Source organism: Alosa pseudoharengus, unplaced genomic scaffold (assembly GCF_046254945.1).
Source record: "Alosa pseudoharengus isolate Yale_2024_CS ecotype anadromous, Long Island Sound unplaced genomic scaffold, YU_APseudo_1.1 YU_APseudo_1.1_scf_22, whole genome shotgun sequence".
Classification (NCBI taxonomy): domain Eukaryota; kingdom Metazoa; phylum Chordata; class Actinopteri; order Clupeiformes; family Clupeidae; genus Alosa; species Alosa pseudoharengus.
The window spans coordinates 25,858,333-25,882,313 of NW_027468680.1; the positions used below are offsets into that span (position 1 = coordinate 25,858,333).

Sequence of the window (23,981 nt, forward strand, 5' to 3'; positions counted from 1 at the left end):
CAAAGCTGAGAATTGCACAAGGCATTGACTGAATTACAGCTAATTGCACAGCGAACAGTTATGAAGATAACATTTAAGGCTGGTTTTAGCACGGTGGCTTTGATGATTTGAAATTGTCTAGTATAATATAACACCGCTGACAGTGTCGCTGACAGTTGACTGTAATAAACTCAAGTGTGGCACAGCTGAATCGATAGCAGTAGCAGAAGAACTGATCCCAGTCCAGCGTCGCTGCACTGTGCCATGTATGGGGCCCCAGCCTTGCTGGGCTGCCTGAAAGCTGACCAGGCCTGGCCTGGTCTCTGGCCTCGGTGGGAGGGTCGCTGCGCTTGATGTGGAACCAAAGTAGACAGCTGGCCCCCGTCCCCCCCGGGCCGGCTTCACCACGGCCTGCATGAATGGATGAGCAGCGATGGGATGAAGATGCGGGAAGACGGAGTGACTGTGAGGAGAAGCCTGTGTGTGGAGATAGACACCAGGAGGGGAGGAACAGACTGACTGCTGAACAGTCCGAGGATCTTAATCAGACTACTCTCTTTTGGAACCCAGCTCCCGTTTGGCTCGTGCGCTTGCCCCCCCCCCCCCCCCCCCTCCCGTGTGGAGATCTGACTTGAGAGTGTTGATGGCGTGGCAGCGTTTGCCCGCGAGCATGTGGTATTTTTAAAGTGCCACTGTTGGGGTGGATCAGCTGGCAGAACCACAGATGCCATTGTGCCCTCAGGGGCGCCTCCGTAAATAAGCCCAGCACCACCTTCCTCGGGGGTTGAGCTTGGTTCATGCAGACGTGAGATTCGCTTTGATTTCAATCGGCAGTCACACCTGACATCCCCCCCCCCCCTTATTTCAACATCAAATGTGTAAAGCTCAACAGTTGTGTGTGGAGCCGCATGACAATCCGATTTCTTCCCTCTCATCTTTTCTCTCCATCTCGCCCACACAGTGTGAATCCACAAAGCCTTTAAACTCATCTAGCACTACTGTAGTTCAAGTCAAATTCATGTAGATCCTCCATCCTCGTATGCACATAGCCCACTGTGCTTTTGCCATTGATTTAGCAGGCTCTCAGAGCTGTAGTATTACCAGTTCTATCTGTGGCCCTCAGTGTGACAGTGCAAACACTAGTATTGCCGAGGAGTTGGCGCTTGCTCACCCATGGCACTGATTGCAATGATGACCTCACCCGTGTCATATGCTCGATGTCGACTGAGCTGCGTGATGTGGTTTGGTCATTCATTAGAGTCCGGCTTAGAGGCTGGCTGCACTCGTTTCCCCCCTCTTATCAACCCTTCCTTCCCTTTTTTATTCAGTTGCCAAGCCTTTACTGTATTCATCACATACTTTATCCTGATGAAACTCTGTTGACTTCCTCAATGGGAAACTTTGTTTTTTGACTGCGGCTGCATGGTAATGAGAGTGAGTCACTGGGAACCAGGCAAGGAAGGGCTGAGGAGACCTGGGCCAGAAGTGCGCAGCCAAGCAAGAGTGGGAATGCAAATGGGGGGAACGTAAGACCCTCTCTGAATGAAGCTGCTGCTAATTCAGATATGAGGCTTGCGAGGCCTCCTCTCCAGAAGGCATGCCAATTCCTTGCTTGGGTAAGCAGTCGGCTGACAAGTGTGGGTTTTTGGGTTGTGGCCCAATTTTGTGTGTGTGTTTGTGTGTGTGTGTGTGTGTGTGTGTGTGTGTGTGTGTGTTCCTTCCTCCTTAGGTTATGTTTTAAAAAAGGAGATGGAAAGATACCAAGGGGTGTGTGTGTGTGTGTGTGTGTGCGCAATAGTTCATTGCAGGGCTCCCGCGGGATAAGTAGCTCGCGCTGCCGGGCTTGCCAAGCTGGTTCAACACCACCAGCCAGTTTCCTTTCCTGGTGTGTGTCTGTGTGCATTTGCTCACATCTCATTGATACTATCAATCATAGTAAAAAACTATGCCAACTTGTTTCTGCTCTACAAATAGTTTATTATAGAGTGTCAGATTCTATGTAGATGTAAAGTTGTTTAACATTTAAAGAGCGTGCTACACTATGCTAATAAAACTTTCATGCTGCTGTGCATGTAGACAGGCCAGACTGCATAATACATTGTCTGCATCTCTATTCAGTACTACTGGTGAAGACTCATCAGCCAGACTTGCTGGAGTTATCTCGATAAAATGTACCCCACGTACTGAAAAAAGGGGCCAACGCTTACCACCCTGTTTGTTGGCAAGCCTCTATTTTTGGAAAGACACCATGCATAGACAATTTTCAACCTTGTCTGTGTCACCAGCCAAACTCCCACCCATCCATCCATCCATCACCTGGCGTGTACGTCCTAGTGAATCATTGATAAGCTCAGTGCAGACGACGTCTCTGGCCCTGACGAGCCTCTGTCCTCTGATGTCTCCTTCTGTGGTCCAGATGAACTGGAACGTTGCCGGTCACCCGGATGACTGTTGAGCGTCCGTCTCGAAGCCCCACAGCGAGCCAGGCGGCGGCGATCGTGACGGCGGGCAAACAGAGTGAACGAGCCTGGCTATTTGTTTGGTCGGAACAAAAGCGCCAGCTGCCACCTTGTGATTCTCAGCTCAGGGAGGGAGGGAGGGAGGGATGGAGGGAGTGGGTGGGTGAGCGCCAAGCCCAGGCTGACTGCTGATGGACGGGCTGGAGAGGCGGTAGTGCCCACTCACATTCACCAACAGACACACACACACACACACACACACACACAGACATACACACACACACACACACACACACACACACACACACACACATGTACGTATCCCAGTGCTGAGAGGACTAAGCTGCTGTTCGCTGATGTTTTGTTGGCCTTCTCTCCCGCCGCAAGGCTAATTGCAGCTTCGTCCCTGTAAGATAAAAAACATCCTGCATTTCGGAGCCCTTTTTAAGAGGATCATGTTGAACATTTGCTGTATCCAGCCCCCGGTGGAGGCGTAGGTCTAGCAGTTTGTTGTTGTTTTGTTTCCTTTGGTCTTTTTATTCAAGTTTTGCGTGTAGGGTGTTGGCGCCTCATCAGTGTGGGCCGGGAAGTACACGGAGTGGCATAAAAAGCTTACGTGTGTCTTCTCCTCCGTTGAAATTGTCTATGAAGCGACTCTGAGACGCACTGCAACACCTGGCCGTGTGTGTGGGGGGGGGAGGGGCAAACAAGCTCCCCGGAAGCTCCTTTTGAAGTGCAGCTTTCATGGTTTGGGTGGGTGCGGGCAGGCGTAGAGGGCAGTAGGGTAGGTAGATGGGTGGTTAGGGGGATGTGCGTAGGGTGCGGTTGAGGCAATGAGTGTGGTTCTTTTGAGCCTCAGACTTGCGCGTGTCTTCCAACCTGTCTGTTGTCTGTGGAAGACTCGGCACCAGGGAGAGAGGGAGAGAGAGAGAGAGAGAGAAAGAGAGGAAGAGAGAGCCTCGGCAGGCACTTTTTAGCCAAAAGCTTTGGGCTGACTTATTCCTACTGCCATTTATAGAAAGTTTTAATACACGTGGCCGTACCTCTTCTGCAGATTTATTACCCTCCCTTATTTTCATTGTGTTTTTTCTGACTACAGACTTGAATTATTCATACCTTTCATTCTTCTTTAATCCCACAATGGTAGGCTATAGAATACTGCACTATAGGCCTATTAGAGTTAATAATATCCTTATATTCATAGACTTTTTAAACTGCATTTGTAAAGATTTGAATTGTATTGCTTCAGAAATTCTTTAGAACCATACTGGCTGTTCAGGAAGTTGTACCTTCAGTGTAGCCCTGTGTGTCTGGTTGGCTCTTAGGGAATAATATTTTTAATTTTATATTTATATATTTTAACAATCATTAGGGCCTCACATAAAGCTATAATAGAATTGTAATTAGTGCATAAAAGTTGTGGAATGTGGGCGTGGAATGTGGATATAGATGGAATCCTTGCAGAACAACAAAAGAAAGATCTAAGCAGATGCTGGCAATACAGCAACATGTAGGTTCACCTGTGTGCACAGGAATCCCATAATACATAGGGATCTGAATGGATCATATTGAAGCATTTGTGTAGCCATTACTTGCAATGAGAATGACTGGGGACCTTGTCCATATTGAGAACATTTAGATGAAAGGCACGCCACTGCTGTTGGGAAAAAAAGGAAACTTGCCTTTGCCTCTGAATCTGACGACACAGCATGCTACTTGATACCTTTTCTCCCAATCTTCTCCCAATCTAGTCAAGTCTGTGGAGATTTTAGATGTTGGTTTTGTCATTCATGTCATGCCTAAAGCTAAAGCTATGGTTGTTACCTCCAGTACATGATCGTGAGCAGAACCAGTGCTCATCTGAATGGTTATAATGCCGCTTGTGTTTGATATACATCTGGAATTACTGAGGGGACCCTTCCTACTGTATACTGCAGCAAGTAGACTCAAATCAAGGTAACAGGCTCTGCACTTGAGAAACATCTCAATAAATGGACTGGATGGAATTAAAATGTACAAGGCTATTAACCTCCAAAGTAGCCTTTTGAGTTAACCTTTAAATGGATTTCATTTTGAAAAAAATTCTTTAAAGGCAGTTTTTCCTCACATATAAGATGGATGTGAGCAGTGGAAATGAAGTGCAGTAACCTTCACTATGCGAGCCTTGCTATATTTGTCTAGGCACAGGGCTGCATTTAAAGAACAAGAGAAGAATAAGAATCTCTGGCATGTGAGAGCTCTTGAGCCTGGAGAACTTAACTCATTTCTAAGTTGCACAACCCACTCTGATGCTCCTAGTCCTTACGCTGTCCTCAAAACACTGTGAATCACTTCTAAAGAAGCAGAACAACAATTACCCCTTCTTTCACCTTTACTGACATTAGTTCTGTACTTTAAATCCCTACCTTGTTGCAAATTCAGACCAGAAAACTTGACTGTATGTGGTTCACGGTTCTCACATTGAGCACTGCATGTTTAGCAGGCGTCCATGGATCCCAGTAAATCTAGCATGGGCTTGTGGAAATGCCAGTATGGGATTGCTCTGGTGGGATTTGTCACCATGGATGACTCACTGTGGCTGTGGGCTTGGGGCAGGGCGCCAGGTGAGACCCCCATGGATTCTTGCCCCGCACAGTTGACGGCCGCTAAGCCACCAGAGGGGGGGAAAGAGAGGGGAGAGCGGCGCAGCGCAGTGTCTCCACATCCGTCTCCGCCCCTGCAACCTCTCTGCGCAGTCATGGGCTTTTCCTTGGCTGTCAGCCCCACACATAGCATCCAATTTCAGTGACAGTTACAGTAATGGGATTGACTGTAGCCTCTTTGCTAACACCCCCCCCCCCCAAGTCTATTAAAAGGCGCCAGAGATTCGATGTCAGTTTTGGATGTTCTTTTTTAAGCTACAAATTGCGGCCCAATCCAAGAGCTCATATCTTGGCTGTGGATTAGATGTAGTTTTCACTGGAAGGGAAAAATATACTGAAGTGTGAATATCTGTGATGTTGGTCCATTGATTGTGTCTTCTGTCAGGGATGGGCATACAGTTTCCCCCATGGCCTGTTGGTCACGGAGATGGGAATAGGACGACTTCTCTCTGCTTTCCTTTGCTGTTTTTGACCTGTCAACAACCATTACTGGGTAAACATTTAATCCACCACAAAACTGTTTGTAAGTGTGTATTGTGTTCCCATGTATTATAGATGCGTGTCTGGTTTCCATTATTCATTGGCACGGGAGACAGTCTTACCAAAGACTACCGCTCATCATCGGATTGGTTCTACTGTCCCTCTATGTCCCTCTGACGTGTTTTTAGTGTTGCTGTGCTGCACAGGTGTGTCCATATCTGAAATGACCATTGTTTGAGATCAGAGAGGCACATGGCTTGAGATGGCATTGAGATGGCAGGGTACACTGCACATCTAAGGGAAACTCCTGTATCCCAAGGCATTGGTGATCAAGCCGGTTTGGGAGGGTGTGGAGCATCTGTATCTGCCAAACAGGCTTTGTGGCCAAGAGCTCCACCATATCATTGAGTTTTCGTGCATGACCGCTCCCATGGATAGTCCAGCACCTGCCTGCATAAATGGATTAGGCTGCATGTGCAATGGTCTGGTGGTCCGATGAATCTGTGCTGATTGAAACAGGTTTGCTGTGTGTGTGTGTGTGTGTGTGTGTGTGTGTGTGTGTGTGTGTGTGTGTGTGTGTGTGTGTGTGTGTGTGTGTGTGTGTGTGTGTGTGTGTGTGTGTGTGTGTGTGTGTGTGTGTGTGTGTGTGTGTGTGTGTGTGTGTGTGTGTGTGTGTGTGTGTGTGTGTGTGTGTGTGTGTGTGTGTGTGTGTGTGTGGCTCAGAAGAACTGTGCCAGCTGACTTTGAAATGGAATTGTGGGGGGCAGAGTTACAGTTGGGTGTTTGATGAGTGAGGCGGTGTCACTTTGCATTCGGAGAGATGGATGATTCCACTGCCGAAGATTACAGCTGGAGGCAGGGCTCAGAATGGAACTTACGTCATACACACACACACACACACACACACACACGCATGCATGCACGCACACACACACGTACTCACACACAAGCAAGCAATCTTTGCTCCTTCTGTCATTATCACTTATTCACTTCATGAATGTTTGCTAGGAGCCCTGCCAGACACAAGGCCACACATATATATACACACAAGCACTGCGCAGCTTAATTTGATGTGTGATATATATATGTGTGGCCTTGTGTCTGGCAGGGCTCCCTAGCAAACATTCATGAAGTGAATAAGTGATAATGACAGAAGGAGCACAGATTGCTTGCTTGTGTTGTGAGTACGTGTGTAGTTGTGCGTGCATGCATGCGTGTGTGTGTGTGTGTGTGTGGAGGGGGATTTTTTATTTCTCGCGCTGCTTCTGTGTTCCACTGATTGACAAGCAGAGCGTTGTGTTTGGGTCGGGGGGGGAATCCAACGAGTGCTATTTATAGCCATGCGGGCAGCACCGCACCGCTCTGCAGCCGCCTGCCATGGTTCCTGTGCCCGCGCTGCCGGCTCTGCCTGTACGCCTCTCTGAGGTCTCTAGACACACACACACACACACACACACACACACACACACACATATATATATATATACATGGCAAGGGTAACGCTTGCCCCAGCAACGGCAGCGGCAGCAGACACAACCACAGCTGAGGGGAGCAGAGGGGCTTGAGGTTCACTGTGTGCCCAGGCAGAGAAGGCTGGTTGCTGGCTGATTACAGACTGTGCGTCTGGCCCACCCAGAGTGGTCACACACTCTCTCTCTCACACACACACACACGCACACACGCACGCACACACGCATGCACGCACGCACGCACGCACGCACGCACGCACACACACACACACACACACACTGTAAAGCTAAAAACGCAGCTGGCCCAATACATGTTAAATAGTTTCCAGTGCTTCTATGAAGTGGCCAACAAACTTGATCTTCGAACTTGCTGGGTGGCTCAGAGGAGTGAAATTGCTACGAGCTGAGCACAGCAACAACACGGTGACTTCAGATGTCAGGCTCATTAGTGTGTGTGTGTGTGTGTGTGTGTGTGTGTGTGTGTGTATGAGAGCGCGAGCGCCGTTAGAGATTAACTCCAAGCGGTATTGAGCTGCAGAGCCCGGTGTTAGGCTCTTTCTCTGAGGCGCCGGATGAATGCTAAGCAGGCAGGAAGCAGCCGCTCTCAGCCTGTCAGCAACCTCCGGGCTGCGTGCGTCTGAAGGTTCGGCCTGGACTGCTGCATCATGCTGCTCCACGGACATGCTGTCCTCGGCCACAGGGCTCTCCAGCTCCATCTCCCCTCGGCCTGTCAAACCCTCACCGGTGCCACTGCGCTGCCTGTTCACGTCTCGCCCTTCATCTTGGACCCTCTTCTTCTGTCTGTGTTTCTGTTCTTCAGATGTCTATGTGCTCTGTTGTTCTGTGTCCATTACGGCCTCCTCTCTCTGACCCTTCAGATGTTGTGCTCCCTGTCCATCTCTCCCTCTCACCATGACTCTGTCTCTCACACTTTCATCATTTATCCCTCCCACACACTTTCCACCCCCCCCCCTTCTGTCTATCGCTCTACAGTGTCTGTTTATCTTTCCTTTCTCCTTGTCCCTTCCTTGCTATCTTCATTTGCCCTATCTGCCCATTAGCAGCAGATCAGAACCAGATGGCTTGAGGATGGAAGGCAGTCTGGAACATTCGCTTTCTTTCTTTCTTTCTTTCTTTCTTTCTTTCTTTCTTTCTTTCTTTCTTTCTTTCTTTCTTTCTTTCTTTCTTTCTTTCTTTCTTTCTTTCTTTCTTTCTTTCTTTCTTTCTCTCACACAATCTCTCTCTCTCTCTCTGCGCCTCACTCAGTGTCACTATATCACATTATACTATATATCACATTCTCTTTTTCACAAACTTGTTTGTTTCACATTATGTCATTTTGCACACATGTAATATGTGAGTCAGCAGCCAGTGTGTTATGAGATGGAGTCTGATCTATGGCCAGTGTTGGCCATTTCAGTGCTCATGACCTCTTGGTGTCCATCTCTTGGATGTACCTGTAATATTGACGTTTTTGAACAGCCAGACCTTTGGAAACACTTTTGTAGAATGTCCCTTAGTTTATTAACCATGAGCGAAATGCTTAGGTGCCCAGTTTTTTGCACAAATTAATTTCCCTTCAGATACTCTTTTATGCCCCGTGTCTTGAGTTTAAAGATCTTAAATAAACTGCTTAATGAGCGAGGTTCTCTGTTGTGAGCTCGACTTGGCCTTTTAAATCTACTGGAATGTGAAATTGACTGATCCGATTATTGCATTGTTCGTGCCGCATCTGATACAAGCGTGACATATTCCGGGTGTTGGAGAAAGAGACACATTGTTTGTGCTTGTCAGGAGGAAATTGATGAGGATGCTAACATCCAGACTGAGGCAGGCGGTGAACAGACTGAGAGAGCCGCAGATGAGTCTAGTGGCGTAGCCAAGGAGACGCGCTAATGTCTGTGAATAAAGTGCAACAACGTGTGAAGGTGAAACTCATAACAGTTAGTCTGATGGCAATGGCCATTCCTGGCTCAGGCTGGTACTTCAGTAGGGAGGGTGACAGTGCAAGCACTCTAATGGATGGAGGAGTAAACCTTTCCTAGGTTTTTAGAAGGGACTGTTTTACATGCCACTTTTGAAGTCTTTTTCTGCAATTATCTGTTGCTTATAGTGAAATACCATCCCCTTTCCTCCACTTGTTATTTGTATTCATGTTCTCTGTTTCAATCCACCTCTCTTTCTTTCTTTCTTTCTTTCTCTTTCTCTCTCTCTCTCTCTCTCTCTCTCTCTCTCTCTCTCTCTCTCTCTCTCTCTCTCTCTCTCTCTCTCTCTCTCTCTCTCTCTCTCTCTCTTTCTCTCTTGTCTGTTTGTTGCTGTTGCCCTTTTCTTCCCACCCCTCTATTTCACACTCACACGCTAACACTCCCCATACCTGTGGGGGGATGATGATGTTCGGAAATAGGAAATAATTATGTGATTAAGGAGTTTCCCTGCCGACCATTGTCACCCACATGATTTTAAAACAGAATGCATCATGGGAAGGGCTTACCAACAACGGTCAAAAATAGTCCTCTCAGCTTGTATTTGAGGTATTTTGGGAGTGGGTGGTCAGCCTTGGCCAAAATATGGCCGCCCGACCATGACATTTTGACATGGCGTTTTTTTTTAATGATAACGGATGTTTCCTGGTGCAGAGGATGGCCTAAAGAGGTTTCCTGTGCCCTCTGTGGTGAAGGTGTGGCGCCTCTGTGTAGCCGTCTGCTCTGCTCTGCTCTCATGGTCCCCGGGGGCTTGAGTTCGACCCAGTTCAGCGTCTGGGCAGGAGGAACAAGCCTCCGTCATTTCTGTCCTAACCCAGACCAGCTGTGCTGATCGAAGCGTCTCAGTTTGGCCTCGCTGCTCCAAATAAAGAGGGAAATAGATAATAGAGTGGAGCGGGGAAGAAGGTAAAAGACAACCAAAGTGGATGGATGTTTTTTACAGCAGCCATTTACAGCAGATTGGTAGTCAACTACCAGTGCTTTCACTACTGAGAGAAAAAAAAGCTGGCAAACAAATCTGTAGCTACTTCAATCCTGTTGTTTGTGTCTAGCCTACTTCTCTGTTGTTCTATCATGGTAGGTTCTGTTTCTGCTCTTTTGCCGCTAGCCGAGATGCATGCTTGATAAAGCAACCCTGTTATTTTGGCAAACAATAGTGCATATTGCTGATAGTAGAGTTTGTACAGCTTAAAGCATGAAATTACATCTGCGTTTGTCCGCAGGCTTTAGAACATGTGCGTGCATGAGCGCACACACACACACACACACACACACAGGCTGTGTGGCGCATTATCTACCCATAACTTATCTCGCATTAAGTCATGTGGTACCTACTGCATACATTATGTTCGGGCCAGTCCGAAAACATCTGAAGTTTTTATAAGGTAGACAGTAGTTGTTGGGAACCCTGTACTACCAAAAGGTTCTTTGAGTCTATATTAAACCTCTGCTTGATGTCTTGGTGTAACGTGGTGAATGACTGGAGGTTGTTAAGCCCATGTAGCTTGACTAGTTGGGACATTGTGCTAACAAAACTGACGACATGGTCTCATTTTTCAAGTGTCACTTTGGATTAAAGCAGCTCTCTGATGAAGGCAGCAGCCAAATTAGTGCATCAAGCAACAGAGGCCTTCAAAACGTATTTTTAATAGCCTCTTCAGACATTGAGGCCATTGGAAAAAAACTGCTTTTGAAAACTAGCTTCTGTTCCAACGGATGCAGAGAGAATGTACAGATATAAATATAAGGTGGTATTTATAGAAGAGGCTGGGCCTGTATACATGATGGTGACATACATGAACTGAAAGCTGAGATCCTGAGAATGTGTCACTTGTTCTCGGTGGGAGTTGAGTATGGCTGAATGGCCAATGAAAGTGGATGTTTTAAGGGTTTTGGAGCCTGGCAGGACAACTGGCAGGACAACTGGTCCTAGTTCTGTTTGGGCCATCAGTGCCATCCATTCTCAGACAGGTGACACACACACACACACACACAGACACACACACAACATACTTTCTCTCTCAACCCCCTCCCTTCCACTCCTCCTCTCTTTCATATTCACATACACTTACAAACACTTCCTCACCAGCAAACAACCCAACCAATAACATGCACATTCAATCTCTTGCTCTCTCTCACACACACACACACACACACACACACTCCCCCTGTTAAGTCCTTGGGCTGTTTCAGGCTCAGACTCGGGCGGTGCACAGTAGGCTGCCGGCTCCATTCACATGGCTGCGGGCGCACCCAGGGCCACCTGCTCTGAGAGCACACACACACACACACACACACACACACACACACACACACACACACACACACACACAACACGAGCAGCGGGGAAGCAGCGCACCGCATGGGGCTCTATGTTGGGCTACCTGAGTCACCGCACAGCCAGGACGCCGCTGCCTTCAACACTCGCCTGTTTGTTTGTTCGCAGGTTCGGTCGAGCAATTGGCCTTTTTTTCCCCGAGTGGAGTCGTCTCGTTATTGCCTCGTGTTTGCTTTTGGCTCTTCTCATCACATGCCTGATCACACTCTTGTGCTGATCCCCTTTCCCTCCTTCCCCTCCTCTCTTTCTGTCTCTCTTTCTCTCTTTCTCTCTTTCTCTCGGTTCTCATTCTTAGTTTTCTGTTCCCATTGCTTCCGTTTGTCGTCCTTTCTCTTTCTTTCACACTTCCTTTGGTGGAACTTTTCCGTTATCTCCCTCACTCACACCCCTTGGTCTTTTCAAATGACCAGAGTAATCCAGGGGGTTTGTGTAGTGTATGCCCTCCTGCAATCTCAAAGCATTTCTCAGCAATACAGGGTTACCATAGACATGTGTACTTGACCCCTACTGCTGAAAAGGTCAAGAACTTCTCAGACAGAAATCCAGTTTGATGAAATGGACTTGGAAATGGAATGCTAGTCCAGTACCTCTGACTCTCAGGAGAGCGCAGGCATACCAGGACCCCTCAATCATACCGGACTGCATTTTAATCCAGTATGTCAGTCCAGTGGATTCACCCACTCCAGTACTAGCGTGTCACAATAGCGAGTGTAGGCCCGACAGGCAAAAGGCCCGGTGACTTGGCCATTGTTTAACTCCTCGCACTGTGCATACACGCACACACACACACACACACACACACACACACACACACACACACACACACACACAATGTGGCTCTGTTTACCACACAAACTGTCACTAATGCACTCCGTGGCCACGCTTCTGGCTCTCGCAGCGCCATAAAAGCCCAGGGCCTCTCGGGCAGTGGCATCTGTTCATCTGCTGAAGAAGGCCAGACCTCCCCGGCGCACCAACACACGCTCCCAAGTCCGAGTACACAACGTTCTGGGATGCAAGACAAGACTCTCTGAAAGGAGCGGTTGGTGCGTGTGCACAACATGGAGGACCCTGCTTGCTTCATGTTTATTCATATCCACACTTGGCTATTGTGTTGGGGATTGTATTGATTGCTGCAGGGCCCTCTGATTCCTGCATGCTCTTCATCACTCAAGGCTGGATGCTGGAGACTCTGGCCGACTGATGGCGGGGTCTGGCTGGCTGGGAGATGGCAGGTGGTTGGGGGAGTCGGGGGATGGAGACAGGGGGGGAAAGGGGAAATGGAGGGTGAAATGACTCTGTCTGCAGCCCTGGATGGTGTGGGAGTGTCCTGGAGGGTGATGAATAACAGATGCACGGGGGGTGTGTGTTGCACAAAGTTTACCATCTGACCTTCCTTGGTGTAAATGATGTCCTCCTTCATGAAGTGAGTTAGTCATGTTAGAAATTGAGTGAATGAGAGACTGGGTATTTACATGAGTGAATGGATGAGAGTCAGTGGCTGCTTTTTAATTTAGTTAAGAGTCAGGTGGCGACTGTATGAATTGTCATTGAATAATAACCTGAGTGACTGTTTTTCTTTATTTGGTTATCACCTTCATGTCTGACTGATCATGAATGGAGTCACCGCCACAACACTGTTGAGCTCCTCTCTACATCTGCTGTTCCTTTCCATGGTCATTGTTAAGCACACTGCCCCTTGATTACGGGCTTGCTGATAACACTTAGCAGGAGTGGCTGAAAACGACTTGTCCTGTGGCTGTAACATGGCAACCGCTCGTTGACCGGGTGGTGTGTCATGTTTGCAGTAGGTGTGTGCACACTGTGCAGAGTTGAAAGGCTAGGAACACACCTAGCGCCAGACAGCAGAACTATCACTAACAGCCTCATCACTCACCAACGGCTAAACACACTCTCGCTGATATTACTCAACCCCTAGTCACTTAGCCAGTATCCACGCCCCTGACAATCTGCATAATGACACAAAAGCCTCTTTGCGCCCACCTCTAAGCTGCACATTAGGGAATGGAAAGGGGCATCTCCCGGCCGCAGAGTTAAGCATGCTGGCCTTTATCTACCAGCACATTGTTACCCCCCTACGGCTTAGTGGAAATAAGCATGGGGCTGGGTGGGTAGATGAACCTGATTTTTGTTTTCCGTTTGTTCAAATGGAGTCTCATACCATAGGAGGCACCATATCAATTAGGTCATCGGTGGTGGCTAGACGGTCCCTGTTGTTGGCATGACGTTGACCTGCTATTTTGTATCATTTCTCTTTATCGTGGTGGATTAGTCCACTTGGCACAGATTTGAGGCCAGTTTTGAATCCATATTCAGGTACTGTTGTTGGTAGGGCACCTCCAGTTGCTCAAGACATCAGTGCATTACGTATCTATACACCCATTTTTTATATGTCTGTTTTGTTGACCAAAGATAAAGTAAAAAGCTTCAGGGTTTGGAGGAAGTGGATGAAAGAGGAGGAAGGTGGGTGTGCTGTCTGGCCAGCCCTGCTAAAGGCCCGGCCTAGCACTGTGGCATGAGTAACACACTAACCTTGTGGGCTGGAGAAAAGTGTGTTGGCATTCTGAGCCGTGTGTACTCTTGGGGAGGCACAAAGGACCGAAGCAGGTGAAGATATCAGGGAGTTTTCATCAATCACCGATAGCTGCTGTGCTCTGTCAATTTTTTCCCTTGCGGTAAAAGTGTTTGTGGGTAGATTGTTTTTTTTTTTCTGGTGTAAGTGCCTTTTGTGTGTGTCAAGTGCAATGTGTGAGTTAAGCAATCAGTGGTAACAGGCTAAACCCCTGCGTGTCTGAACATGGCCTTTATCACAATACCACCAATCCCACAGAGTTTTCCCTGTAGTCCTTAGGGATTCATAACAGGACTCAAACATGGATCACGGTCAGACCTTAAACCCTCTCAACCAAATAACTACTCCTTTGTAATCGCAAAGGGAAATGATTACTTAGCTAGCATTCTGCCAGTTCTGTGGCACCAGACCTAATGATGTGTGTCTCTCTGCTCTCCTCCCAGGTAAACTTTGTAGTCTGCCAGCTCTTTGCCCTGCTGATGGCCTTTTGGTTCCGGCTCTACCTGCACCCCAGTAAGACCAGCCCGTTTGTCCGCCATGTGGTGGCCACCCTCCTGGGCTTCTACCTTGCCCTCTTCTGCTTTGGCTGGTAAGTAGGCACTTCATCGAGACACCCCTACGGGTCGATATGGAGGGTAATTGATATCCTATTAAATGGCTGATCTCGGTGCAGGCAGGTCACTGTACCTTGGCAGCAAGCCATCCACCTCAAAGGCATGTTCAAAGGATGTGTGAAACATTATACGCACAGCAGTATGAGCTGGTTTCGTGCTCATCAGCACTCTGAATTGAGATGGCGTATGACTGTGTGCTGAGTGTGTTTCATACATACACACAGTATAAAGAGGAAAAAACGCACGCACATCCCAATCTAATCCTGGGTGCAGACGTCTGATGAAGGGCTTGAGTTGGCCCGAAACGTCACGGTAAATAAACTATAACTTGGGAGCATATACTGGTGTTGCGGACTTTTTTCCCCTCTCTCTCATAATACATACACACACACATACACACACACACACACACACACACACACACACACACATTGTAGATATACAGAGTGTGTCTTTATGAGGTTGAAACCAGAAACTTGGCTGTGTATCCACTGAGGCTACAGAGTGCAAACACCAGATCAATTTGAGATGACTCCTGTGATTTACATCTATTGTAGAATCTATACACTGATCATGGAAGTGATTATCTTGTGATTTATACATTAACTATGCATTTGAACAGCCTCTCAATCACCAGAATGTAGTGTTAGAAACCTTGCATGTATGAGCCTTCATGTTATATTTACCCTTAATATCCCAGTAGTGGATATTTAGGGGAAAAATAAGAAGGGGTCACGGAGTTCACACATCATTGGATACTGTATGCGAAATGGCAGAACCACTCAGCACAGGTAATTCAGGCAGTCTCCCCCAAGGCTGTTGGTCATCGCAGTGGCGGCATGGCACAGTCCACAGTGACCCACATTCTCTCCTCTCCTCTCGCCTCGCTCGTCTCCTGAGCTCTCGCGCTCTGCGAGCAGCAGTGTGAGTGCGTGTGAGCAGGGGGGGGATGCGGGAGCGCGAGAGCTGAACAGCTTTAGGGATGATGGACGCTGATTGCCACCGTCCAGACCGCCCGAGCTCCCGTGGTTCTGGCGAACCTGGCAAGCGCATCCATCACGCCGCTGACATCCTCTCCACACCTCTCCTGTTTTACAGAAACACAATTCCCATCTGGTGTGCTTTGTATATCTCTGCCCTACTTGTAGCTGAGTCTGTTGCCTTTTTCCATTTTGTGATTTATTAGTGAGATATAATCTTGAAATATGACCGTGTCATAAATTTACTCTGGTAAATAAACACCTTGAGTGTACAACAATTTTGTTCTTAAACTGAACCTAAGACACATGGTTTGTGAAAAGGATTGTGGCCTGCTTTTTTAATTCACAAATGCCCAGGCAGAGCAAGTAGCTTCCTGATGATATTGTCCCAGTACCCATCCAGCCTGTGCAGTGCCCCAGGTAGCAGCGCCGTCTGCCTGTAATAAGGTCCCACTCAGCCCACGGCCAAGACCCAGGAGGGGGATCCACTAGGAGCCAGTCAGCTGACTGGCTCACACTAGCAGAGCTGTGTGCTGAGTTGCCTGGCAATAGCCCCTTTCAACAATAAAAACAAAAACAATGCTTGAACGTTCTATTTGGGCCCCAATCTACTTCCTCTGCATTAAGATAACATATGGAATGTTAAAAAGGAAGTCTTGTGGGGCCAACTATGATGCTGATAATGGAACTCTCTTGAAAGGGTCCATAGGGAAACAAGGATTGACCTTGTTTCGGCACCAAAAGTGAGTGCAGATTCTTAAGGCATGCTAAACCTAGATATGCGTCATTCTCATGTCTGGATTCTGGATTCTCATCATGAAGTTGCAACAGTTTAGAGTCACAGTCTGGTTATTTGTTTTGAGTTTGTCGTGAGGCTCTTCACACTGAAGAGACTTTTTGTAGTTCCCATAACGTTTACAGATTTGCACTGTATGGAATTGGGGGCGATTGCAGTTCCTATAACTGCAGTTTATTTGAACTCCTACTTTGGGGTAGGGTCTTGTCCCTGAACATAGGAATGCACATTGCGAGGTAGCATTAATATGCATTTTTGAATTGGTGTTTTTTTTCTTCACGCGGTGCTGTGTCAGAAGACTTTTGTAAGTTGGTCATAAAGCACATGGATCTCGAGGGTGTGACGTGAGTCAGTCTGGAGGAGAAAATGATATAGTGGTCATGTTGTGGTGAATCAGCAGCAGTAAGACTGTGCTGTTGCAGAACAGAGATTTCTTTATTTTTATCTTGTTCAAAGCAGACTGTGGTCACGGCGGGGGGGGGTTCTAGATTTGTCATGTGGAGGAACACATCAAGAGAGGAAATGAGACTCTTGAACTTGGAGTCAGTTCTCTTTTTATTAGGGGAGAGTTTGTAACGTACTGACTTTGTTAGTGGTTCTCTGGTTGAAGTGGACATTCTTGGTGACATTGGGGCCACTGGTCCCACTGTAGGATGAGCGTGATTGGGTGGCGTTCTCCTGTTAGCTCAGTGAACAGGCACCCGGTCCATTTGAGGCCCAGGACAAAAGGGCCATGGTTTGAATGAGTGCATGATGCATGGTCAATTAAGCCACAGAGCGACGGAAGCGTGCTATGGGCAGAGGGGATTAAAACTGCCCGGCTCTGATGGATATGAAACCTAAGCATGGCACATCACTCACACAGCAGCCATCCTCCATAAAACTATACAAATGGTGGTGTATTTTTAGGATGGCTATGTGTCTCGGCCTCTTTGCTGCTTGCAATCCCCTCTGGGTCTTGAGCCTTTGACGTGTAAGGTCTGGCAGTGGAACATCCTGTTATGCTTCCCTTTCCTTTGTCCTCCTTTCTGACTCCGGTCACCTGGCTATTGTTTTCGTTGGTCAAAGAAACATGTGGGAATCATTTATTTTCCACGATTGGTAAGGATTCAACTATAGAATGCCCTCCATCCTGTATGATGTCCCTGGATATCACCTTCTCCCTCTTCAACAGAAGACCCCTCCAGAAGATTGGTCTTGCTGTTAGATTTTACTGTTGGTGTTTTTAAAGCAGTAGTTTTGGTCTATAACTAGCAAGCTAGGCTAATTGCCTTAAAACATACAGAAACTTTGTGAACACCAATAACCGCGCACTGGCAATGGCAGCTTGCTAGAATGCTGCTGCTGTCTTTGTGCGATTTAGTCTGCATTATTGTGTTGGGAAAGCTTTTCTTACATTTTCATCGGGTTTCCAACCCTGACCACTAAACTAGATATTGCACAGCCCAAGTGGATAGTGGGAATATTAGGTGTGTTTATCCATCCTTCACATGACCATATACCATCAAAATGAATTTGAAGATGATGCCAAAAAGGGATTTCCTACTAAACATACTTCAAAAAATGATAATTTCTACATACTGGTGCTTAAAGCTCTACATAGATAAACCCATTCATTTCTCTGTAGATGACCTTCAAATAAGCACAAGATAAATCAAACTAGAATAGGACGCTGCCCTCGCACTCTTCGTTTCCCGACCTAAAGATGAATGAGACGGCGAAATTTAGAACATCGCCCAGTGGTGCCACTGGCCACTGGGGTCCCATTTTTTAGTGTGACGAGTCCGTTGTTTTGTCATTTTTTAGATTTCGGCCTGTCCTGCTGTTCTGCTTGCTGCTGGCGTCGCGGTGTTGCCCTTCACCCCAATGCTGTCTGTTGTAATATCAGTAGATTTTAAAGGTCAGCCTCTGTTTGTTGTGCCTGATCTCCGATAGAGAGGAGAGACTCAGAACCACAGGGGTCAGTGGACAGGACCGAGATAAAGTCTGGATAATAAACAAGTATGATCCGGATATGGACGTGGCTGGCATTTCCTGACCAGGTTTTTATGACTTAATGGGCAATTATTATGTAACAGTGTGATACATTTATTTGAACAGTGCCCTGCTCTATTCACATTCTTTTGGGTCAGGCAAGACCAGTATGGTGCTGATGAGAGGTGTGGTTGGAGAGGTGGCATAGCTGACTGTGTTTTTAGTGGGGAGCTCCTTAATGTCAGGAAACAGGCTCACAGTGATCATACAGTTTAGATTGAGATCACAATGGGAACATTACATGTGATGATGGGTTAGACTGGATGTACATCATGGCCATTTTAAGATGTCAGACATGCATTGTGATCTAATCATTGTGTTTCTCAAATGAGGAGACTGCTGGTCCACGGTGTTGCGGAATGTCAAATTATGTCCGATGTTGCTGTCACTCTTCTGATAATAATAATGAATCAGCGGACTAATTAAATAGAGAAATCGCAGAACCGCGATTGATAAAGAAAACCAAAGTTTCCCCGATCAGGAAATACTTGCCAAAATGTCACCATGTGGGTGGGCCCTATGACCATGTGGGTGGGCCCTATGCCCTAGGGATCAATAAAGTATCCATCTATCCATCTATCCATCTATCCATCTATCCATCCATCCATCCATCCATCCAAAGTCTGACATGTCTGACAAGGGTAAAAGAAGTGTGAAAAAGGCTGATCTATAATATGCTCCTTGACATGCTAATTGACATATCAGGCCATGTTATTTTGCATAGTGGCCCAAATTCATCCCATCTGTTTTTCTTTTGCAGGTATGCCTTACACTTCCTGGTCCAGAGTGGGGTCACATATGGCATCATGATCTTCGCTGGTCTGGAGCACATGCACAAGTGAGTGTCCGGAGTTCAGTATTTTTCCGTAGGGGAGTCTGGAAGCTCTAATCAAAGCATCAAAGGTTAATGGTGCACAAAATCACTAGCCCTACGCATAAGCTGGTTCCACCTATTGGCTATCAACTTCTTAAACCTGATTGCTTGGCAGATAAGAGACTCATCACATGACTGTCTTTTTCCATGTAGCCTATCAGCCTATCCTGATATTACTGTTTTAAAGATTCTGTACACCAGCCAATTAGAGTTGTCTCCCCCTCACAAATTAAGTTCTGATTCATCTACTTTATTGGTTCTGTTGGGTCAATGTCCTATTGCCCTCATACAGAAGTATCGTGAGGTTGGCTCATTGTCTTGTGGTGTGACAAGTCCGTTGCTCTTTCCCCCCCTCCTCCTCTGAGGCAGTGTTGATGCTCATGACAGCTGAAGGGTTGGCCACTGCTGGCGCACATCAGCGATGATTACCCTCCATGTTGATTAGACGCGCTGGCCCACAGCCCGTGTTAGCTGACACACACACAGACACACACACAGACACACACACAGACACACACACAGACACACACAGACACACACAGACACACACAGACACACACAGACACACACAGACACACACAGACACACACAGACACACACAGACACACACAGACACACACACAGGTCTCCCCTTTCCTTCACCCCTGAGAAACTCTGTCTGTATTTGTGTTGTGTATTAGACTGTGAGCCGTAGATACTGTCCCTTGCGGGGAATTCCCTGAATATAACTCTACTCTGCTCACCCCCATAACTACACTTAATACAAACATGAAATTGGCCAGAGCTGAAGTCATGATGCCAATCATAACCAAATGAAAAGTTAATCTGCCACTGCCTGTTGTGTGTGTCTGTGTGTCTGTGTCTGTGTCTGTGTCTGTGTGTGTGTCTGTGTCTGTGTCTGTGCGCGTGACCTATGTGTTTCTCCCAGGGAAATGTAGATGCTGATGGGAGGTAGATGTGCAGGTGTTTTGACAGGTGAAGGAGGCATTACTGAGCCTAGCAGGAATTTAAATGAAAATGTTGTGGAAACACAGACCCAAATCCATTATGGCGTGTGTTTAGGGGTTTAGTGTGCCTGAGAATGTGTTCTTTTAAAATTAAGACAGGCTTACAGGTGTGTTTGTTTGGGTAGAAAACTCCTTAAATGCCTTAAAATAGTATAACACACTGCACACAGTTGAATTTTAATACTTGAATGCACTCTGGTACCCCAATGAAAACAAATTACAGAACAAAGTCCCAAGGGTGTTCGTTCACAGAGATGACATTTGTTTAATAGTTCAACAAGTTTTATTGCCAGTTGCAGACAGGGTCATACAGTATCTCCGGGTTATGCCTCTTGCTAACATTGTACTGTACCTGAAAGTGGGTGCTCCCCCAGAGTTCTGGTCAGAGTCTGTGTTTCGCAAAAGTTGGTTTGAAGTGTCCCTGTCAAAGTATGACAGGGTTGCAATGCAGTGTCAAGTTTCGAGGCCATTGGCCTTTACCATTTACATAACTGTGCAATTATCATGGCAGAAACATTTGCAAGTGTTTGACCTTTAACTCAACCTCCGCTGAGTGAGCAGAGACATTCAGTGCTCCCTCTCGTCTTCCACTGAGACCTTTGAGCAAAAAGGTCCAAAGTCTCTACCTGTGTGTGTGTGTGTGTGTGTGTGCACAAACTTGTGTGCACTGCCTGTGTGTGTGTGTGTGTATGTATGTGTGTGTGTGTGTGTGTGTGTGTGTGTGTGCATGTGTGTGCATGCAAACTTGTGTGCACTGCCAGTGTGTTTGTGTGTGCGCATGTGTGTGGTATGGTTAGTCACACACACACAGAGAGTAGGCACAGGGATTGGGGACTGGGGGGGATGGGGGGGTGGTGGTAGCTGTTGAGAGAGCAGCTGCTGCTCACTTCTCACTTCAGTTCCATCTGTGGGGGACGCTAGGAAGAGATGCCCCCTGCTGAATGGAGCCCAGGTGTGCTCAATGAAACAGAGAGCCACGGCAATAATGCTAATGAAGCAACACAGGTGCTCTGCAGGCGTCTGTGTCGTCGGGTGTTTGCGAATATCTGGGGTGGAGATGGCGAAGGAAAAGTAAAAGCATTCGTTCATCCCAGTTTCAAGATTTTGTTTTGGCTCGTCACCAAGACTGTTCACAAGACTGACGTACTTGTCCAAACTCATAACCACTCACTCTTTATGGAAACATAAGCCTAATGTAATTTCAAGCATCCTGAATATCCTGAATATCCTGAATATCCTGAATATCCTGAATATCCTACCACATGTTTCATGGATTTCACAGGTTTGTTTCCTTTTTTGTTGTACTCCTTTTGGGTGTGATCCTTATCCCTGTGGAGTGGAAGCAAGTTGTAGACACACCCATTCCATGCCATGGGAAAGAGAGTGTGTGTGCGTGTGTGCGCGTGTGCGCGTAAGAAGAACAGTGTGCCTCCTCGGCTCTCAGAGGTAGCCATGCTCCTCTAATAGACCGCGGAGCAAAGCGCAGCACCCATGAGGAAAAAGATTGCATAAAAAAGAGGTAGAGGAATAGAAGCGCAGAGAAGGTGTGTGTGTGTGTGTGTGTGTGTGTGTGCGTCCGTAAAGAGGGTCAGGCGGGTCCTTTTTTATTAGCCGATCTGACCTGGCAGCTACCCAGAGAGCCACAGAGCTCTCACTCTGATTAAAGGCACCAGGCATGTTTTGAAGTGTCGCTATTGTGCTGTGAGGGGGAAAAAAAAAAAAGTCTTGAAAAGCTTCACACGTAACATCTCCCTCATCAGCCATGAAAGCAGCAAGTGAGCATAATCAGGGGAGGACGTTTCTGATTAGTATCCTCCTTTTGTGACTGAAAGCCGTGAAAGGGTTAATACTTTTTCTTTTGGAGGGAAGTCTGGGCCCCATTCCAGCTGGCTGAAAGCAGGGCCTCTCCACCTCTAATACTCTCCCCCTCTGCCTCCTCCACCTCCCCTGCACCCCTTTCTCCTCCTCTCTTCTATCCTCCTCTTTCTCCTCCCCCTCTCCTACTCATTCATCTTGTCTCGCTGCCTCTGTCCAGCCACTCCTCATGGCTACAATGGAGATTCCTTGTTTTGTAATACAGTACATGTAGCAGGTACAAAAGCCACATAACAGTGAAACGGTCCAAAGGCTGTTTGGACCGTTTTGCTCCACAGAAATTAAACAGAGCATGACAAACGCTGAGGGAAAATATATAATTGTTTGCAGTAAGCCTTTTTGAATTTGATTCTGTGGAGATTTAGCTGGGCCCACCTTGTGCGTGCTACAGTTCTACAAACAATGCAGCTGCGAGAAGTACACGCTGAAAAAGGAACCTGGGTGTTTGCCACTTGTGTTGCCCCTCTCTGTCTTGTTCCCACTCTCTCTTACTGCCAGTGCTATATTGGAAAGATGATCTTGTTTGGTCATTTCAGTCCAGTCCACTGAAGTAATAAACCAGTAGTGCATGTAGCTGTGTGTTAATCTGTCTTTTATGGCTGTAGGGGATTTTATATGGTGCCACTTCTGTCTGGAACCCTAGGCATTTTGTTGAACGTGTAAAACGAGAGCTGACAGAACCTTCTGGATGTACTGTAGCGCTCTGCCCTTGTTTTGTACACAGACTACAGAGCTCCCCCTGCTGGTTGATGCTAATTTCTAATAAGTTGCCATCAGTTGTTGCATTCCGGATACTGCAACTTTGTTTGGATTGCGGAGGGGCTGGAAGACAAAGGCAATAAGTTCACCCGATGATTAATATGTTACACAGCAATTATTCACTCTCGCCGTCGCAGTAATGCTGCAGGGTCGAAAAGGGCTATCGATTGTCCAACCCTTGTGGCGCGCTGTAATCAAGGTGCCCCCCCCCCCCTCCCTCCCTGACTGCACTGATTTCCATTACTGTGCTTAATCAAGTATGACTGCAAGCCAACGAGCACTTGTGCACGAACTAATGACCGAGCTAATTAGTGGAGATGAGCGGCACGAGTGATGGAACAACGCTTGTGACGAGACTGAGAAGAGGGGGAATAGAGAGGGAGGAGAAGAGGACGTGTAGACGAGAGGAAAGAAGCTCTCTTGAGTCACGTCTTGTTAATCTGATTGTAAAATGAAACCAGAGGGGGACATGTCCATCTGAGTTTCCCACATGCACGCGGGTGTTTTGCTTTGTATTTGTTTGTGCAGATGGTGCTGCACTCTAGAGTGTTATGAGACAGTATTTGAACAGTGCGCACAGAGGCACTGGAGTCGACATTCTACTCTTTTGGAATACTGAACATGTGGTTCTCTCTCTTTGCCAATCCATCTCTGACTGAAAGAGCAGCCCTGCTGCGGCCATTTGTCTTTCTCTCTGCGACGCTAATGATGTTGCAGGAGACGCCACCCTGGGATCTTGGGGTCTTTTCTAACTTGTTTCTGACAGAACCATTTCTCTCATGTCTGTTTAGTGACATCAGTTCTCTAGTGTTGGATTTAATAGACCCTACTTGAGGGTTGTTCTTTCCATCTTTCTTTCTGACAAACCAAGATGTCTCTTCCAGTTATTCTATCTAAAGTAGCTCCTAATCCTAATGAAGTTGCTCCAGATATACTGTTGATCAGGTGGAAAATTCAATTTGTTTAGATGACGAGTAACTTCGCTTAAATGCCAGCAATAAGGCAGCCTCAACTCAGGCTGACTGTTATTGCAGGTGTCTCATTTTGTAATCCACTCCAGTTGTCCCCCAGACAGACCCAGATGATGCCCTGGTGTGCAG

At 47.1% G+C, this 23,981-nt stretch overlaps 1 protein-coding gene across 1 annotated transcript in view; it reads left to right on the top strand.

The window, feature by feature from the left end:
• Window positions 1-23,981, top strand: part of mboat2a (membrane bound O-acyltransferase domain containing 2a) — a 56,850-nt gene that overhangs the window by 12,974 nt on the left and 19,895 nt on the right. The window contains exons 2-3 of the mRNA XM_076299503.1: window positions 14,386-14,531; window positions 19,127-19,204. Coding sequence (XP_076155618.1) covers window positions 14,386-14,531; window positions 19,127-19,204 — 224 coding nt within the window. The remainder of the gene's footprint in view (window positions 1-14,385; window positions 14,532-19,126; window positions 19,205-23,981) is intronic.